Source organism: Sinohyriopsis cumingii, unplaced genomic scaffold, assembly GCF_028554795.1.
Source record: "Sinohyriopsis cumingii isolate HCF-2022 unplaced genomic scaffold, ASM2855479v2 utg001522l, whole genome shotgun sequence".
Classification (NCBI taxonomy): Eukaryota; Metazoa; Mollusca; class Bivalvia; order Unionida; family Unionidae; genus Sinohyriopsis; species Sinohyriopsis cumingii.
Genome location: NW_028316011.1, coordinates 852,165 through 874,247, shown reverse-complemented (window position 1 = coordinate 874,247; position 22,083 = coordinate 852,165). Strand labels below are relative to the sequence as shown.

The window sequence follows — 22,083 nt, the reverse complement described above, 5'->3', positions numbered from 1 at the left end:
GATTGCAAACCAGTAATCTGTCTGGTCTACAGTGCCGTATGTAATGATTTGTTTTCCATCGAAAATCAGTTGAGTGAATCAGGCTTTTGAATATTGTTTTGTCGGTCTCTTTCAGCAAATCACTAAAAGAGAGGACAGATAACTGGATTTATAGTGGCTGGATATATAATTTAAAAACGAAACTTTTACATCGATCATGTGTGAAATAGCATCAACCAAAATTAAATAATGTGCAGATAAACATAAATGATTTACTTACAAAAATTTAGTCATTAATAATTTTCTTTGCAAAGTGGCTTTTTGTATGTTACAAGGCTTTCAGATTAGCCTATTGGTAGCCCCAATCTCTATCATCGCGTGTGTCAAGAATTGTTTAAGTCTCTGTCGTTCTAGTACATTTTCCACGTCTTTGCCTCGCGATACGCCTACTTCAGCACTTGATAATAGTAATTAATCTGCTGTTGTGTGAAGCAGGGACTTAACAGCTGCAATACATTTCCAAGGTTAAAATGAATTTCGATTTAAGAAAAAAAAAATGACAATTAGGATAGAAATTTTGCTTCGTTAGTCAGACTTGACGGGATTCGGTTTACTGTGCAAAAATGATGTTATTAAAGAAGGAACATATATATATATATATATATATATATATATATATATATATATATATATATATATATATATATATATATACTTTTTGCCTTACGGATGCAGTCACAATAAGAACTGATATTTTACTTAGTAACAAAGCTTTCAGCTTTTTTGTCGTTGCGTATTCATTGACAAAGATAAATGCCACATGTATTTTCTACCTGAGCGGATGTGACAAGTTAATTCAGTTTATAAACGGATCAGAATTAAAAAGATAATGAGGATATACTGCATATTGTGTTTCATAAATTGGGTCGCCTCTCATTGATGAGAGGCTTTTGTACATCAGACTTCATATTAAGTGATAGACGTTCGGAGAATGCAAGCATTGTGAGACCTTTCTCCTGGTACACTTATATTTAAGAATTGAGTCTTTTAATTGGTGACGTACTTCTGACCGATCATTGAGAGACATGTACCGGTAATAACGTGATTGATAAGATAGTTTCAAGCATCCAACGAAAGTCATTATTTTCGAAACACAACATTAGCAACCGCCATCAGAAAAGTACACCAAAGAACGAAGTCATTCTGTTGGTGTAGAATCACATAGTATTATCTGTTCTTAAATCAGCATATTCATCTACAAATGGGAACATGTTCTTCTTGTATACTGTAATTTCGTGCATACCATTTATATTTGTCTTAGAAGGAAGGACTGTACAAGGTATACTGGGTAAAAATGTGTCCTTCTCGTGGACAGGCAATAATATAAAGAGGGATGTTTTAATCATTAGTCATAACTGGACAAGTTTACTGTGGGTGTGGCCAAATAAAAATTTTGACAGGCACTATTCGAGTGAATTAAACGATCGATTGCATGTCAACGTGAAAACCTCTACCTATGACACTTTAACAGTTACTGTTAGTGTTTCAAGTATTAGAGAACAGGATGCTGGCATATACAGTCTCGGATGGCTTTACGATTCAGAGGATTCCAATGGCAGTGTCATTCATGGCAGTGTCATTCTTAAAATATTTGGTAAGTTACGATTTCATGAAGTATATGTTAAGTAAAACAGCGCAACCGCTCATTTGTTTGAGCTTTCTATACCTATAGCAGCTTTAGTTGTTTAAACTGATAACTGGTAAAGAGATGTCATACGTAAATACATAATGAGAACTTGACGTTTAGAAACTGGATGTTTGAAGGTGACTGGTTATTTCAGGAGACAATTATAAGTAGTGAGTGGGGTACATATTATGGACAATGTAATTTCTATGTTACAATAGTGGGGTTCCACTTTGCGGACAATGGGAATCTAACATGGGGGAAATATAACGTGGGTTTGCTTAAAGGGGACAAGGGAAGGTTTAACATAGGTTCGGACTGTCAAGGGAGAAGGGGAATTGAACATAGTGAATGTATAGCGACAATGGATTGGGACTGTCTAGGGACAATGGGAATTGAACATAGGTCTATCTTGGGAGAAAGGGACCTTGAACATGAATGGGCCTGTCAACGGATAATGGGGAAATTGTATAAGGACTGTCTAGGGGCAAGGATGGTAGAGGGCCAACACAATAGAGACAGCCATATTCTGCAAACCTAATGTCAGCCAATAAGAGCTGTCAGTGATAAATGTTATGCAAATTCTCTTTTGAGACTCTGAATACATATATTTTGAAAAAAAATGAATAAAAAAAGTTGAAATGGGAATCAAAAGTAACTAACAGCTTACATCCACTGACATCTACACCCACAAGGTCACAGCTATGTTGCCGACATTTGATTTTCTGAAGGGTTATATTGATGATGGGGTGACTGCAGGAGGGGGAGTGTGTGCAGAGTGACCTGGGACTAGTTTTATAAAAAAAATATTCCGGGTCTCAAAAATAATTTGGAACAAATATTGTCACTCAGCTCATCGCAACCCAAACATCACCCCCCCATAAGTTGGAATAATAATTTATACTGAGGCTAAAAGAAGAAACAATACCCTGGTTCCAAAGAAGATCTCATCCACATTCCACACACCCCACTCCCCGAAAATTAAAATGTTAGTCCTAAAAGTAGAAAATGCATTCTTCCATACATAAACGCGCTGCTGGCGTATATAAAAATGTGATTATTTCTTTGAATTAACTAGTAGGTGAAGTAAAACTAGTTAGATTGATTTAGACCAATTTTATGTCAGCAATTATTTGATTTGATCATATTGTTAGATATAATATATTTAAAAAAAGATAAAATAAATAAAAGGAAACCAGCATATCCGGCATATCTTAGCTCAAACGCAGATGCACGTCCTGCGGTGCTTGCTAACTAGGCCAATTATTTAAGAAATCATTTTCTCTCTCTTTCTCCAAACTACATATTTTTGAACTGAACTAAACACAATCGATCCTGGGAGGCCAATCAAATGGAAAGAAAGATAGGTACTAATCTAGATTTAAAAAAGCATGCAGACAGAAAAAATGTACGACCTGTTGGAACTAGATGTGTTTGCCATAATAATAATGATACTAATAATAATAATAATAATAATAATAATAATAATAATAATAAACAAACAAGCAAACACGTATGCCACTATACCGCAGAGTTACAATGTACATGTGGACACTCTTCATCATGAGATATATTGTATATGTGGACACTCTACATCATGAGGTACATTGTATACGTGGACACTCTTCATCATGAGATATATTGTATATGTGGACACTCTACATCATGAGGTACATTGTATACATGGACACTTTACATCATGAGGTACATTGTATACGTAGGCACTCTACATCATGAGGTACACTGTATACGTGGACACTTTACATCGTGAGGTACATTGTATATGTGGACAACTATAGCATGAGGTACATTGTATATGTGGACACTCTATATCATGAGCTACACTGAAAAGGCAGGATCAGACCAAATGTGGGGGCTTGAGTCCAGAATTTCAGAAGGGCCCTGACTTTCCTCGATATGGCACCAAAGCAAAAGTCATTGTGGCTATTTACTCAAAGGTTTCATAATACCGAATACATTTTCTCAAGACTAAAACGATTTCAAGTGACAAGTGACTGTACGTTTCTGTGTGTTTACGATCTTGCCCCCCCCCCCCCCGTTCCCGGGACACGGCCCTGACAGCATGAATTACATTGTATACGTGGACAATCGATAGTATGAGTTATATTGCATGCGTGGACAATCTACATTACGAGGTACATTGTATACGTGAACAATCTACGGCACGAGGTGCACTGAATGCTTGGACAATCTACATCATGAGTTGCATTGTAAACGTGGACTGCCTACATCATGAATTACATTGTATACGTAGACTACATACTTCACAAGTCACATTGTATACGTGAATAATCTACAGCACGAATTACAGCATGAATTACATTGCACATGTTGACAATATACAAGATGAATTACACTATACGTGGACAATATACCAGATGAATTATGTTGGATACGTAGATAAATAAGAGCACGCCTGTCTTACATTTATATATTTTTTCAAATCAGTATTAAGTACGATATTTAATGTGCGTTGTAATTAATATAGAAACATGCCGACTGTCATAAGGAAATACGCAGAAGTCACTGATTACTAATTATGTTTACTTGTTTTGTATGAATAAGGCTACTGGCAGTTAAGAAAATCAAGTGACAGTCATTTCCATAGCAATTACTGAGCTCCATTTGCATATAATTTGATCTGCAAGCGAAAGTCAATTTGGACCACAATCTAACTAGTTTTCGTAAAGAAGAACAAATGTGATAGAATCCCGCTATTTATAATTATTATTTTGAAATGTTTCGAAACAATTAAAGACGAGCGGGGAAATATTATCTGTGGTAAAATAAAAAGTTATGTCATATCCCTGCTTCATTTTTTCCTGTGTGATTTTAGCAATGCTAATAATACATATCCGTTCTATACTAAAGGACATCACAAGTATGCAAATTGCAGACAATCCATTCTACAACTAAGAACATAAATATTTCCGTTTGGAACGGAGATGATATTTATGTATTTGTACAGATGCTTTTATTTTATATCAAAATTATTCTAACTCAGATTGTACCATTTTAAAATGCTGCACATTCGTGAATGAATAAGTTCCATGAAATGGAGGAAAACCTTTTATATATTTAATGTTTTAATCTCCAAACTCACCATCCTTATACCAATCCCAATAAGCCAAATATGCAAGATTAGACGAAGTATATATTCGTGTTTCCTTTGATTTAAATATGATAAGAGACAACAAACAAAACATATACCAATAATGACAGGGCAATAGTTTAGAGCCCCACCAAACACTTTTATACTTTATGAACAAAGTACAATTGGATGAACATTTGCAGTGCATTTTGTTTAAAATACGGATAGTAAGTAGTAGTGTACCCGTTAATAGGACAGATATATTTGGATTTGTTGGTGTTGTTTTAAAACTTAAATATTTTTCCTTTCATAATCCAGTAGAGGACAAAAGGCACACATATAAAAGCCCACAACACACGTTTTACATGTTGTTAAATGGGACAAGTCCGACTGATGCAAAAGGCAAATATGTCGTGAATTCATTGGAAATAGAACGTGAACATTAATTTTTTGTTTAGTTTAGAAGAAATATATTTAAGCAAATATGAGATTGGTACCTATGTCAAAGTCAAACAAGTAAAAGATACTCCTTACATGATGGCAAACAATGGAATGCTGACCATACTCGTGCTATATAGCGTTATGCATCTATACGTGTGTACTATTTTCATGATTGTAACTTGAAAGGGTCATTTAGTTAATAATATTTTAATTACTATTTTTCATGATTATAAGTTCTCACTTTTCTTAAAGTTCCAAGGTTGAGTTGTACTAAAACTTCAGGCAAACGTGATATAATTTTCAGGACACGAGTCCTTGAAAGGCAATGCTGATCTTTTCCTTATGTTATCCGCTGACCTTGTTTACCAGATCAAATCATTCTAGAATCATGCAACACTTTCTGTAAAAAGAATAAAATTACAGAAAATTAGGCTTTCCTTGTATTAAAATCAGTCTTGGAAAGACATTTACATGTGTTCAGTTGAGAGGATTTATTTGTTTATTTCAATCATTCATTGGAATTATTATGAGCTCAAACATTTCAGACTGTTTGGAATTATAGATTATATCAGTGTGGTTCAGTCATTAATCTTGGTACACTAGTACAATAGAGAACGGTATTCAGAATACCACTGGAACTCACTAGGATTATTTTATACTTTCGGACTTGGTAGACCATTTATGACTATTTAGGATTTCATTGACCATACTGTAAATTCCTCTTAATGTTTCATTTTGTGTTTTAGGGAAATAAATTGTACTTTCATTTGTCAAAAGTTGTTTGCACTCCTTTTTGTTAATTAGTTTAAGACTGTAAAGTCGTAACAATAGTTTACGAATCTAATTATATAATCAAATGTGCGATATAGACTATAGTTTGAATATAATCATTATCATTATTATTATTATTATTATTATTATTATTATTACTATTATTATTATTATTATTAGTTGTAGTAGTGGTAGTAGTAGTATCAGTAGTAGTAGTAGTAATTGTTGTTAAACAATGACTTTGTATAAATGACGATACAGATATAGCCACATACCTGAGAAAAGAAGTTGGAGATGGGCAGGAATAGGTACATGATATTGTGCAGTCCATTTCGTGTTAAGGGTAAAGACAATGCACCCGAATGGACCAAGAGGGTGTCATCATGGTTCATGAATGGTATATGATGTCATTGATCAAATATTCAGTGAACATGAGGCTTCGGTCAAATGTTTTAATGTTTCCCATTTGGGAAGGTCGCGGGTTCAAACCCCGGCCAAATATGCCAAAGATTAACATTAAGAGGTTAGTTTTAGGACTGGTCGGCATGGTGTCAGGATAATGTGATGGGGTGGCAGAGCATGCTACATGTCTGTGGCATGATGCCACAGTGCTAGACATCACTATGAACTGCCACACTGCAGCGATATGACTGAATAATTATTAAAACTACGTTAAAAATTCAAATCACATAAACACACACCCACACACCCACACACCCACACACACAGACACACACAGACACAGGCACATACATACACACACACACACACACACACACACACACACACACACACACACACACACAAACACACACTATTCGCTAATGATCGTTCCCTGAAGTACTGGTCAAATGAATTTAAATATCTCCTAAATATGAATCTCGAAATCCTTTGAGGCAAGTCCTATTATAAACTAATACTTGAAAATCAGACACCGAGTTTTAAAAAGTTGTCGCAGGTATTTAGGATTAACTCTTAGCTACTATGTAGATTTTTCACCACTCTTCCATTTATATTTGAGACGTTCTTTCGTTATTCTTCAGGCCCCAACAGTATAAATCTCATGACATTGTGTAAAATCTCAATTCAGTCCTGGTAACTTCATTACCTATACTTTGCAACATGTCTATATACCTGAAACATTACTATTTATTCAATTAACAACAGTTCGCTTTACGGAGCTGTTGGGTAACATTCCATATTTCACAATCATGCTTATAACTTGGTCATGTTCATTGTTCTGCTGTCCTTTTATCCGATCTACTACATCTCTATCGGCTGTAGCTATTCCATGGAATTTAAAATGGTCTATGTTTTGTCCGAATTTGTTGTCTCTGTTAATATTGTGTTTTGCTGCTGCCCTCATTATCATTTGCAGCTTCAATATTATTGCCTGTTTCATATCTATCTCACAACCCTTTTGAGAGTGTTTTAGTCTGGTTTAGTACTTTATTTGTATATGGAAGCGTCTTAAGCTCAAAAGGGTTTTACGACATTCCTTCAGTCGTTATTAGTAACACTGTCTGCAGTGGATCTGGATTAAGATGACTCTATTTTGTCTTCTCGTTCCTATCCTTATGTCACTGACTTTGGAAACTATTACTCTAAGGATACTCACTAAATCAGCAGGATAACTGTCTTGATCGTCTATGACATGATAACTTTACTTTGTTACTTCCGCATTTTCTTTGCTTTCATTGTGAGAGTCCACTGGATATGGTACGTCTGTTGCTTAAGTCAAGTTCCTTTGATTGCCCACGAGCAATCTGACTGGCCACCTTTCCCGTATTTATTTGTTTCTCCATCGAAAATCATTTGAGTGAATCAGGTTTTTGAATATTTTTTTGTCGGTCTCTATCAGCACATCACTAATAGGAAGGTTACGTCCCTGGTTAATAAAGGTGGGATATCTCATTTAGAAATGAAAATGTTATATTGATCATGTGTGCAGATAAATATCATCAAACACAATTAAATAATACGCAGATAAAAATAATCATTCTTAAACGATTTACTTACAAAAATTTAGTCATTAATGTTTTGCTTTGTAATGTGGCTCTTTTTATGGCACAAAGCCTTCAGATTTTTATTCCCAATCTGTGTCAGAGTGTGCCAAGTATTGTTTAAATCTCGCGTCTCTAAGACATTTTCCGCGTTTTACTACTGACTTGCTAACGGTAATTAATCGGTTGATGTGTGAATCAGGGACGTAGCAGCTTTAATACATTTCCAAGATTGAAATGAATTTCAGTTTAAGTGATTTTGCAGAATAAAATTGACAATTGGGATTGAAATTTGTTTCCATATTTGGAATCGAGGAGTTTCAGTTTACTGGGTGAAAATATTTTTATCAAAGAAGAAAACATTCGGCATCCACCCCCTCCAAAATATCGGTCTTGAGAGGATCCCTATGTACAGAGGTTCCGGTTTTTTGCAGGTAAAGATGGATGCAGTACACGAAATACCGATATCTTACTGAGTGTCCATTGACAAAGACACAATGCCATTTGTATTTCCTACTTTATCTGATGTTATAAATAAACTCAGTTATATACGGATCAGAATTTAAACAGAAAATGAGGATATACTGCCGATTTTGTTTAATACATTGGGTCGTTTCTCATTGATCACTGGATATTGTACACCAGACTTCATGTAAAGTGATGGACTTTTGGAGAATGTGTGCTTTCTGAGGCCTTGTTCTAGACGAAGTTAAATTTAATGACTCACTTCAGTCAAAGGCACCACACGCTAATCATCGATAGACGATATGTATCATCAATAATCGGAACAGCTTCAATTATAAAACGATTATCATTGTTCTCGAAACGGAAGATTAGCAACCACCATCTGAAAAGTACAGAAAATTACGAAGTCATTCTGTAGGTGTAGAATCACATAGTATTATCTGGTCTTAAATCAGCACATTTCATCTGCAAATGGGAATATGTTCTTCTTGTATACTGTAGTTTCCTGCATACCATTTATTTTTGTCTCAGAAGGAAGCACTGTGAAAGGTATAATAGGAAGAAATTTGGTCTGGTCAAGGACATTCAATAATACAAAGAGCGATTCTATCAGTATTAGTCGTAACTAGTCATCTCTTCTGCTGGTATGACCACTTAAAAATTTTGTTTTCTGGCATGTCAAAGACGAACGACTGCAAGTTTATGTAGACAATTTGACAGCTGTAACTTTAACGGTTACTGTTAGCATTTTGAACATCAGTGAACAGGATGCAGGCCAATACAACTTAGCATCACCATGGGATTCGGTGGACTTCATGGACAGTGTTTTTCTACAAACAATCGGTAATTTACGATTTCATGAAGTATACATTAATTAAAACAGCGCATACTCTCATTTTTCGAGCTTTCTATTGGGTATAGCAGCTTTATGTGATCCAAGGTGATAACTGATAGGGATATGTCACATATACTACATACTGAGATATCGACACGTAGACACTGGATTTTTGAAGGTGACAGTTCGTGTCTAGAGACAATGATATAAGGCATTACTTTATACTGTATTGATTTATTAATAACATTTTCACAATACATCTATTATTTTCACAAACACTGCTTTGCCACGCTTTGTCCGACAACACTTTATCTGCTTAAATCTCGTTGATTGTTTTGTGAATATATAAACCATCTGAATTAAGACTGAATCTTAAATGGTAACGAAGGATTGTTCGTTTGTAGTTTCGTATCATGATGATTTGCCATCAGTACTTATATGTAAACTCATTTAAGTTTGTCACAAATGTTGACGGCTTCACGTTTAATACATATATTAAAAACAATCTATCATATAAGCAAACATTCAATAAATACTCAGATACATACTTATGTATACATACGCACTTACCTATGCACTCATTCATATATATATATATATATATATATATGTATGTATATACGTATACCCATAAATACAATACATATAATTATACGCACGTACACGCACAATGCATATGTACATACACATACAAAATCACACATGTTTGCACGCACACATGTGTCATAGAATATGATACGAAGTAAGTATGAAACATGTTAATGTGACCTGTAAAATATTCCAGAATATGTTTGGTCAATCACACGCATGCCCTTAAATGCAAGCATTTTCTTGTGAAGGAAAAAATGTCGTCAATACATGAGTGGGATTCAAAATATTTTTCTTAGTAGCATCATAAACCTTATGCATGAAATATGAGAGTTAGTAATGCATGTAGTAAACAATGAAAAGGAGGGGAAAGTAACAATGAGCTTAGTAATAGTAATAACAATAATCGTGAATCACTAATTAATTAAATCATGTAATTTTAAATATTATTCATCGTATTATTACTTCAAATTAGTGCTCTATGAACATGGTTTACCAGATGTCTAACCTAAGGAAGTTTCGTGGCATTTAGTAATTTAATAAATTTAAAACATACTCGGGAGATTCTAAAAATGATACTTCTTTCTTAGCGGTAAAAAAACTCTGACATTCTCATACAAAGGGAGTCTTAGTTTCCAGACACGATGGGAAAATATAAATTCTTTGATCTAGTGGGGAACAATGTGGTTTCTTCCAACTTGCTGATTCAATATATATGAAGTAAAGACAGACAACCGTATCTTTGAAATAGCTTTTCTAGGTATTGTCACTCTTACTATATAAAACATGTGATGATAATTTTTTGTATCATAAAGCTCTTGAAGATTCTTTGCTTATATTCAAAAGGATTGATGTCTACATTTCTAACTCTTTTTAAGCAGGATTTATGGAAAATATACATAGGTTTTAAATCGATGCCCGCCCAAGCGTTCTTGACACTTTAAAATTATTCTTAATTCGGCATCATGCTAGAGTAATTTCTATTACTCTTCTTTATAAACTGTTACCAGAAAATAATGTAGAAAATCCATAAGTGGTAAAAGATTCCTAAATGAAAACAATTGATCCGAGATATATTTCAATCTTGGAACAGGGTATGGACGAAAGCATGCGTGCTCGAATCCTACAATAGGACAAGCCTGAATCAGTTAGCGTGGTGTGTTCCTGGGCAAGGCACTTTTTTCTCCTCCATTTGCATTGGCACTAAATAACCAACTTGGGTGGGTGTATCGTAAAATATCAAACCACACCAAATTCACACACAAGGTATCCCATTAGTAGTTATAGGGATACAACTATGAACAATGATCTACTAGAGTAGTTAATTTGTTTGAACGTTACGTGTGCCACTATGGGCGTATAAGAGAATTTAATAATATGTTTACTGTGTAGATTATTGATTACGGTGGGAATTACATTTACATGTACAATTGTAGAGTGCTGCTATTGAGCTATGTAAATACAGATTTATAACAATAACTATCTGACCCATTTAACAACATTTTGTGCATCTCTGTAGGATATAAATGAATATACGCATTATGTTGAAATTGCCACGAAATTATACTGTCCCCCAAATCACATAACGTATTACGTGCGGTGTTACGACATCCAATATGGGGACCCACACAATGGATCAGCATGGTGATAATTGGGATTTAGCGTTGCTGGCGTCACTACGAGTGCATACGTTACGTTAGCATTATGGAACACTATAAAGACTAACATAATGTAAAATTACTGATCAATGTTGGAACTAACTTAATTTGACATACGATAATTTCATAAGGGTAGCAATCGACATATATTGTAAAATATAGATGCACATAAATACGTGGTGACTATTAATTTGCAATGCATGACCGGAATTCGTTGTTTACAAAACATGTAACTCCGGGCTTGCCAATTTCGGCATCAACCATAAGGTTCAAGCCATTTGTTTAGGTCTCTGAGGGTAATACCAACACCATATATTAACTTCATTATGGTACGTACACTTGTCTTGTCATGTTTGGTAACCATGTATATGATCAAGGAATGGTGATATTGATTTCGTTCTTATGTGTGAGGGTGGTAGAGGTGTGTTTGATAAACCAACTAAAGTAGACAATGATCTCTGACGGAGGAAGAAATATAATGTTTAATCTACAAAGGCTGAAAATTGAGTTGCCGACGTCAAGCATTCTTCTTTTGCAATGTGAATAACATTGCTCATATGTTTACATTCTTTTTCAAATCAAATTTGATGAAATTTTACCTGTTACGCCTTGCCAGCTATATTTATTTCTTACTCTTGAAACTTAGAGCTGTTAGAAAGCAGGGTTAATGATTTGTTCTAATATCTTCAGAAGGTCAAAGGTTATTTGTCTGACAACATACATATATTCATTGTTGTAACGTTGATATTGATGCAAGTGCCCAGGCAATAGTAGGCCGAAATATAATTCGTGAAAGGTTTATGGAAAACCTGAATCGATACGAAGTTGTGAGTCAAGCAAGCTAGCGTTTATAGATGACAATTCTGAATATTAACGGACAATGATATGGCACAAAAAGCCCGACGGACGTCAAAAAATGATCAAGATTCGTACTATAATTTATCATGATACCACAGTGACATGTACACCTTTTTTGGTCACCAAAATCGTGCTCGTACCTTGACCATGACTTGTGAAATGGCATTGAACATGGTACGCAACACTACTCAAGTTAGGACTTTTTGAGGCAGTGCTCACCTTTGACCTTGAAGTAAAAACCATAAAAGTGGTAAATTAGACACTCATCTTACATGTATGCACACTATTGTTAGTTTTCATGCCACCATATAGCCCTCACACTATAAGTCCACGTGATGTTGACATGTGAATTTGACATTAATTGCAACAAATCTTCTGGTTCCAACGTGTAAATATGCATAATAACATCCAACCAATGTGAAAGGTTTAGCAAACTTCCATGTAAAAGTATTTTGGAAGGTTAAACTAACTGCACACATGTCTCTGCACAGTAACCTTTTTATTATATGCTCATTTGCTTTTTCTGCATAAGCCTTAATTATATAAACAAAATACACTGCAAGAAACAAAGTAACTGAATGTATGCCGTATTCAAAACTAGATACACAAGTGCAGATTCATCATTACACGAAAACATTATTAATGCGTAAGTAGTATAGTGGGACGGTATAGGGACTAGGGGGCTTTAATGTTAAAAAGGGGTATATCCACTATAGGGACTATGTAAATTTAATATGGGAGCACAGGATATCCACTGTAGGGACTATGTAAATTAACATGGGAGTACAGAATATCCATTATGGGGACAATGGGAATTTAACATAGCGGTCTGTCTAGGGACAATGGAAACTGAACATGAAAGATGAATAGAAGACAGACAATAGACAAGGGACATTTTAAAAAAAATATTAGGTATGAAAGTCAATTTCTTTTCTAGATGTAGGAGGGGCCCTGAAAAGGACCTTTGGGTTTATGTTAACCTTATTCCATGTTAACATAGAGGGCATCGTTTAGGTCTTCTTCTTTTCCTCAAACTTTGTCTCACTTCTGGTCGTGAATTAAAACCCTTTTTAAACAGCCTTGCCTCTCCACGTACATTCTTCTTTTCCACACGCTTGTATCCGTCATCCTGACAATGACCCACGATGATCTAACATACATGAGTAAGTCCATACGGAACAGCATTGAAGAGACTAGAGTAGAGGATTCCACGTTGGTCCACATCTTGGTGATGAGAACAGGTGAAGGAATGTAGCGAACTGCGGTTATATATAGGGGAAGGGAGGATCGAAACGGACTGAGTTGGTTGACCAATTCAAACACGCGTTACAAAACTTATTCATCATTCGTCCAATCCAAAGAGAGCCGTATGTGACATCACATTCCCTATATAGAGGCGCTAGCGTCTGTGCGCAATCAATCCATGCGACAGTTTTCAAACATGACGCAAATTCAGAAGACGATGAATTGGGGTGCACCGGCGGTGGAAATGAAAAGCGATGGAATAGCATCGACTACCCAAGTGAACACTGGCCTACGTCCAGAAGAGGTAAATTTAAATTGGGATTTTGTGGATTTTCTTTCGCAAGAATTTATTCCGGAACCAGTACCTTCGCCTCCTTCTCCTTCTTTACCACTCATGGAGAATTTTAAAGAGAGACAGAAATAAGAATTGGAGAAATTTATACAGTAGCAAAATGAAGCAGAACAAGCTTTTCTCCTACAGCAACAAGAAGAAGAGGTAAGAAAGAAACAACAACAAGAAGAAGCAGCAAAGAAACAAGGGGGTGAAAATCAAACGGTCACGATACTGTTAGACATTTTAGCGGAGTTAAGAAGTGTGAAACAAATGTATCAGACTTCTTTATTACGACCGAAGAGAAAAAGACCTTTCCGAGCTAAACAACCCAACCCTGTGACAAAACCTACTATACCACCCTTAGTGATTTCTACCAAATCATCATCGACAGTACGCAGTCCAGAAGTAGGCCTTGGCCGTGGCAAAGGCTTAAAACAGTTAAAGTTTATTGTTTGAATCAACACATACCCCAAAGGTCCTTTTCAGGGCCACCCATTTCTCTTGAAAAGAGATACTATTTCAATTTCCAACATCAATTAAAACTCAGAAAACACGTTTTTACCCTTATGGTACGTGTGAATGTGTGAGTGTGTGAGTAAGATTTTTATTATAAAAATCAAAGCCAAGAGACACTTACTTTTTATAGACTGTCTATTCTGGTACTAATTTTTTACAATTCAATTCACAACGTAAAACACTGAAAAGTACTATCACATTCGAGAGACGGAAAAGCGCTCCTCTAGAAAATTTAGAACCAAGGATTACACCTACAGGGTGAAGTTTAAAGATTTCAAGTCCGACGTACCGTTAGAGAAAGCAGAAGGCTTCATCACCGAGATGTGTGATATCTTGCTCACCACACTAAAGCGACAATGTCAAGCCAAATAAGACGATCGCTTGAGACTTTCCATACAACACGAGAGCTTGAAATCCCCTGTTTGGATCGAGTTTAGTAGCCCTGCAGAATTGACCCCTTCCAAAGTCATGGACAAGATTCAACACGTGCAACATTCCAATGACAAGTTTCACATCACTGATGGAAAAGCGACACTGTCCATGACCCACGTCTCTCCTCCTCAATGGACCGGACAACGCAAAAAGGTGTTATTGGTGGACGACCTTCGCAGCATTAAGCGTAGCCTCGTCCAAATTAATAATTCTCAAGACCAGATGTGCTTAGCCAGGGCTATCGTGGTGGGACGAACCTATGCGAACACGAACGACACGGTAGAATGGAAAAGAACCTGGGAGAACATTCGAAAATCGGACCGAGCCAAACAACGAAGTGAAGCAGAACTCGTGTTACAAGAAGCTGGCCTGTTTAAAGACACATCCTGTAGCAGTCCTGAAATGCAAAAATTGCAAGATCTCCTAGCTCCACGCTACACCTTGAACGTGCACCCTCAATAAGTGCGTGGACCTCTGTTGTTCCGAGGTCAAGACTTTAAGGATGGAAAATACATTCATGTCTATCATCACGATGAACATTTCGGTACCATTACCACTATCACTGGATTCTTGGGATACAAACATTACTGTGAGAAATGTGACTATGGCTATAACAATCGAGAGCAACACAAACATTGTGGATCGAAATGCTTAGGATGTTTGGCCTCTCAACCTTGTCTGGACAAAGGACAAGAACGATTACATTGCTCTGCGTGTCTGTGTATATTTGTCAGCCCTACCTGTTACCAACAACATTTGAAGACACAAGGTTCACAGCAGAAATGTGCTTGTCAACTCCTGAGATTGTGTCCTACATGTGGACAAGGCATACATACCAATAATGCCAAGGCACACGTATATCGAGAAAAGAAAAAATGTCACATTTGTCACCGAATCGTGGACTTGGAACACGAATGCTACATGCAAAAATACCAGCCCCAACGAGAGGAAAATGATGACCACAAGAAGAAAGGGAATTTCATCTTTTTCGATTTTGAATGCATGCAAGAGACCAGTATTCACATTCCTAATTTCTGCGTGGCTTATCGAGCGTGCGATAAGTGCATCCAAGAACCTATCTTGTGTCATTGCCCTCACTGCAGCAACATTCCTGGGGGACGTGAAAAAATCTTTCGGGGACCGAACACGTTAGCCAATTTTGCCCGATGGGTCTTAGGCCCCATCGACAAGACGTGGAGCGAAGAGGACATCAAACGTTACGGAGATTGTCATCGCCATGCCACGGTGATGGCTGACAATTTCTCGGGATACGATGGACAGTTTCTTTTGAGGTACTATACGGAACAAGGCACGGAACGTCCTAAAGTGACTTTGAAAGGAGTCAAAATCATTTCCATGCAAGTAGGACAAGTACAATTTAAAGATTCGATGAGCTCTTTGGCCATGCCTTTGAGTCGAATGCCTAAAATGTATGGAATGACAGAAATGGCTAAAGGTTACTTTCCACACTTTTTCAATAACGAAGCCCATCAACATGCCGTTCTACCCCATTTGCCTGAGGCTAAAGACTACGACCCCGACAACATGCGTACCGAACAAATTGAAGCTTTCTACGCTTTTTACCAGGCCCATACCTCTGACCCTTTCAACTTTCAGGAAGAAATGTTAAAGTATTGTCGTTCCGACGTGGACATTTTACGACGTTGCTGTGGAAAATTTAGAGAACTGTTAGTTAGACAAGGAGGGGTCGATCCTTTGAAAGAAGCCTGCAGCATTGTCAAAGCATATTCCTTAGTGTACCGAAAACGATTCATGCCTGAAAACACCCTGGCTGTCATCAGTCCTCAAACGACCAATTTTGTCAAACGTCAGTATTCGGTCAAAACCCTACGCTGTCTACATTACTTGTGCGACAAGGAAGACATATTGATTCAACATGCCCGCAACGTAGAAGGCGAAAAGTCCATCAGAACGTATTCGATAGATGGTTGGGACCTAGAAAACCCCAAGATCGTGTACGAGTTTAACGGTTGCTTATGTCACGGATGTCCCGTCTATTACCCTGATCGGGGCACTAAAAATCAGTTTCTACAATGAACCATAAAAGACTTGTACCAGGCCAGCGACGTTTGAAGTTAGAATAGCAAGGATACCAAGTGGTGGAAATGTGCGAACACGAGTACGACCACCGTTTGAAAATCGATCCCGAGTTTAAACGTATCGTAGAAAGTTACCAGTGGGTGGACCCCCTGAACCCGAGGGACAGTTTGTACGGAGGACGGACCAATACCACCTGTTTGTTGTACCACGCTAACGAAGAGAAAGGAGAAGAAATCAAATACTTGGACGTGTGTTCGCTGTATCCTTACGTGTGCAAATATTGTCGCTTTCCTGCAGGGCACCTGCAATTGCTGACGCAACACATCGACCAGAAAAACAATCGACAGTACGAAGATTTGATCAAGTGCAAAGTCTTGCCTCCCACGGGCTTGTACCATCCCGTGTTACCTCACCATTGTCAAGGCAAGCTGATGTTTCTCTTGTGCCGCACTTGTGCCGAAACGTGCAACCAAGATCATCCTTGTCAACACACGCAGAAAGAACGGGCCTTGACGGGGACGTGGGTTAGCGTGGAATTGTTCAAAGATCTGGACATGGGATACCAACTGTTAGAAGTGTACGATATTTGTCACTTTCCCAAGACACAACAATACCACCAGGGTGACCCGACTCAGAAAGGCATTTTCGCCGACTACGTGGATGCCTTTTTGAAACTGAAGCAAGAAGCCAGTGGCTATCCTTCCTGGTGTCACATTGCTGAAGAGCAAAAGACATTCAAAGAGAAATGCTGGGCACAAGAAGGCATTACTTTAGATCACATCGAGAAAAATGAAGGTTGGCGATCGTTTGCCAATGTGATGTTAAATTGCTTATGTATTTTTTCTTTCGTGTTCATTTTTAAAATATCAATAAACGTGTCCTGAAAAAAGTATTAAAACTCTTGTCTTGTCTGTTTTTGTGTCACAAGTGACATTCCTGACACTATGACTACCTCTACTGTATCTGCTCCCTCTTCCTCCACCTTCAAAGTCATTGACGAGCACTTAGATCGTGCCAGTTGGGAGGCTTTGTATCTTCGCCATCCCTTTAACATGCTCATTGCTGGACCTAGCGGTTCAGGCAAAACCGAATTTGTCAAACGTTTGATCGAACATAAACATCATGTGATCGATCGTCCACCTCAACGCATCGTGTGGTGTTACAAAGAGTGGCAATCGGCGTAAAGCCTCTGTCAAGAAATTCAAGGCGATTCCATTTTGTTTGTGGGAGGCATTCCTAACGAAGACGACGGAATCGTGTCTGACTCCCGTCAAACCCATTTGGTCATTTTCGACGACATGTTACGAGAAGACGAAAAAGAAATTAAACTGTGGTTTACGCGCAAAGGGCATCATCGTAATGCCAGTGTCATTTGCATCACTCAAAATTTGTTTCAACAAGGTAAAGCTCACTGTACCATCAGTCTCAATGCTCATTACGTGGTCTTGTTTAAAAGCCCTAGAGATCAATCGTAAGTGCAAGTCTTAGCCAAACAGTTAGGAATGCCTTGGCTCACTCAGGCGTACGACGATGCCACTCAAACTCCACACGCTTATTTACTCTTCGACTTGAAACCTACTACTCCCGATTATTTGCGATTTCGTACCTATTTGTTTACCACTGGTGTCAAGACGGAGGGCCTGTCCTCTACACGTCTCCGTCCTCGACTTAACTCCATAAAAAAATCTTTGAAAACCTCAGACACTTTTCGTCTGTCTCACACAGTCTCAACATGACGTCCCTTCAGTCTCATCTTCCCATCAAATTGATTCGTATCTTGTATGGCATCAGTCGCGAGAAAAATCCACAAATACGTGCTCGTGTCTTAGAAGCCAGTCTCAAAGAAAAAGTCTTACGACGGTTCACGGTGACAGCACATCAAATACTGCAGGGCATGATTCAGATTCCTCATCAAATCAAACGCTTTTTTGATCGAAACAAAGTAGCTTTGACCCAACTGGCCGATCCCCGTATCGACGCACAGACCAAAAAACAAATCATTTTGAAACCTGGAGGGAGCGGAACTCTAGGTGGTGTCATCATTCGCTCTCTCTTAAGATGGGATCCTAATGCTCCCAAAGTTCTCCCCAAGGAAAAAGTCAAACAAAGCCCCAAGAAGATGAAAAAGAGCAACGGTGGCAAGACCAGGCCACCACCCCGAAAAAGGAAAAGCCCCCAGAGAAAGAAACAGAGAAGTCCTCCGGAAAAGAAAAGCCCACAGAAAACTAGTCGCAAGAGAGGCACTTCGGCCAGGACGCAAACTTACACTCGCAAACCACGACCTGCAACGGCGGTGACCGCGTCTCCGGTAGCCTCAGGTTCATCTACTTCTCCGTTGATGACACCAAGAACTTCTCCAGTGGCAGAACCCTCCTCTTTAGTAGCATTGGCATCTGCTCACAAAGTATCTTTTCCCAAAATCAAAGTCCAAGAGAGATCGGGCATGTTACAGAGTTTACTGGATTTGTCCAAGCAAGAACTAGCTCGATTTAGTCCGTTACGTACCCCTGCACGACGTGTCATGCCTGTCCTCAAGTTGATATGACTTAAAGACAATCAGTGGCGACGCATTCCAGTATAAAAAAGGCTTTGACAAAGTAGGGGTATCCATGAACTCCCAAAAGATGTCACCTCAGAGAAGTGCACACTGTCACTATCGTCAAAAAAGAAAGAGGCAAAGACAGGCTCGTCATCCGACAAAGCGCTTAGGCAAGCGTCAACGCTACCCTAAGAAAAGATACAGAATTCAAAGAAAAAGAGGAGTCACCAAAAGGAAGGATTCCTTGGCGATTTTGGAAAAAATTGTCACCTTTATGACGAAGCGATAGTCAAAAAAAAATAAAAGGGCATGTGCTTGGACATTGACGTTAGTGTATTTTTGGTGAATGTCCCGGAACCAACAAGCAAAGATGTCTTCCCCCCCAGAAAACATTCCTCTTCTAAACCCAAAGGAAAGAAGAGGAAAGGACTGCCTCCGCGTTAAGTCAAACATGGGGACATGTTATCTGTCATGTCCAAAGCTTCTCCACCCATGCGAATAAAACTCATTCAAACCGCCTCCAAAGAGGTCATCGATACCGTGTGCGAATGTTGTTTGAACGTTTTGAAAGGCATGATCCCTTTGTCCAAACACCAGAAACAATGCTTAGGCAAACATCGTCACGTTATTCGCCAAATGGTTCAAAAGAAAATCCCTATTGGACAAAAGATGAAGATGTTGGTCCAACGCGGAGGAATTTTACCCCTCTTGTTAGGCCCTTTGCTGAAAGGAGTCTTGGGAACCATGTTGGGAGGAAGGTAAAAAGGACCTCTGGAGTCCCAAGATCTCAGAATTGACCCTTGACATCCAATGGAAGGAGGAAAACTAGCTTTTGTGCCTTACAAACGATGGTTGGAATACCATCTTTGGCAAGAACAACGCACCCCGCATTTACCTCCCAATCCCAATTTGAGCGAGATGTCCCAGTTACAACACGAATTGCAGTCCTTGATGGATCGCCACGATTTGTCCGAAACAGAAAAATCGCAAAAGTACGACGGTCAACTCTTGCAACGACTGCAAATCTTTCACCAGAAAGCTTTAGATGAAACAGCTCTACCCACTCTGAAAGATTTTAAGACCTTGATGAAAAGCCCAGAACCACTACCACCACTACTACTGCAAGTGACCAAGACAGAAAAAGAAGAAGAAGAAGAAGAAGGGTTTCAAACTCCTACAGAAAAAGTACGCAAGTTAACAACTCCGCCTACCTCCAGAATGGGATGGATTAAAAAGATCGTGACCTACCCCTTCTTCATCAGAGGAGAAAAAGAAGGTGAATACAGAAGTGAAACAAGAACCGATATCCCCTGTTCAGACATCCTTCTCCTCGACACCTATCGCCGGTCGGACACGCAAAGCATTACAATCCAAGACAATATCCCAAGAGAAAAAGAGTAGCATCCTCAAAGAGTGGGTGGCTTATGAACAAAACAAAAATGGAAAAGGTGTTAGCTAGCATTTACTACGATCCATCCCATCCTGCGGGTTACGGAGCAGTTCAAAAATTGTATCGTGCTACACTTTACACAAACCCATTCGACGCAAGTTTTCCAGAAGTCGCACCCGAGTGGAAGGCATCGATCATCAATGGCAAGCCGATTTAGCCGATGTCTCTCATTTGGCCACCTACAATCGTGACTACCAATATTGGTTTGTGTCATCGACGTCTTTTCCAAATTTGCCTGGGTCGTACCATTGACTTCCAAATCGAGTAGCGAGTTAGTGCGAGCCCTGCAACGGGTGATGAAACAAAGTGGCCGTCACCCTCTTCAATGCCAAACGGACAAAGGTACCAAATTTCTGTACCAAACTTTCCAAAAAGAAATAAAGAAACGTCACATTCTTTTGTTGACCACCGAGTCCTGAAACGAAAGCCAGCATCGTGAAACGTTTTCAACACACTTTGAAAGAACGCATGTGGAAATATTTTACGCATCACAACACTCTGAAGTACATCGACATATTACCGCACCTGGTGCAGGCATACAACCAATCTTACCTCGAAGCATTGAACGTGCCCAGCAAGAGTTAACTCCCGACAATGAAGTGCTGGTTTCTGATCGCCTGTTTGGTACGTCCCCGATGGTGGTTGTCCCCAAGAAAAGTGGAGTGTTGATCGTAGGAGATTGGGTGAACATTGGGAAAACCAAACACACTTTCGACAAAGGCTACTTACCTAACTGGACCACCGACTTGTTTCGTGTCACTGCATGGTCGTCATCGTGCCGTATATAAATTGGAAGACATGAACGGAGAAATGTTAAAAGGAACGTTTTATTTGCCCGAGTTACAACGTGTAACCAACAAAGAATACGACGTGTACGACATCGAAAGCATTCTCGAACACAGAACCCGTAAAGTGGGCAAACGACGTGTCAAAGAAGTCAAAGAACGTTGGAAAGGATATCCACCCAGTTTTGATGCTTGGATCGACGCTTCGAAAGTCATTGACTATAAAAAGAAGTGGCCATCATGCCATTTCACACAGACGCAGCTACTGCGACCACTCCTTCACCGAGTTCTTCTCTGCAAGATTTACAAAAGCAACCCTTGTGAGTG

At 38.5% G+C, this 22,083-nt stretch overlaps 1 protein-coding gene across 1 annotated transcript in view; it reads left to right on the top strand.

Moving 5' to 3' along the window:
* Nucleotides 1–951: 951 nt before the first annotated feature.
* The window catches only part of LOC149772048 (uncharacterized), a 30,197-nt gene continuing 9,065 nt past the window's right edge, over nucleotides 952–22,083 (top strand). Inside the window, exon 1 of the mRNA XM_089947946.1 lies at nucleotides 952–1,633. Within this exon, the coding sequence (XP_089804072.1) occupies nucleotides 1,249–1,633 (385 nt within the window). The 5' untranslated portion in view covers nucleotides 952–1,248. The remainder of the gene's footprint in view (nucleotides 1,634–22,083) is intronic.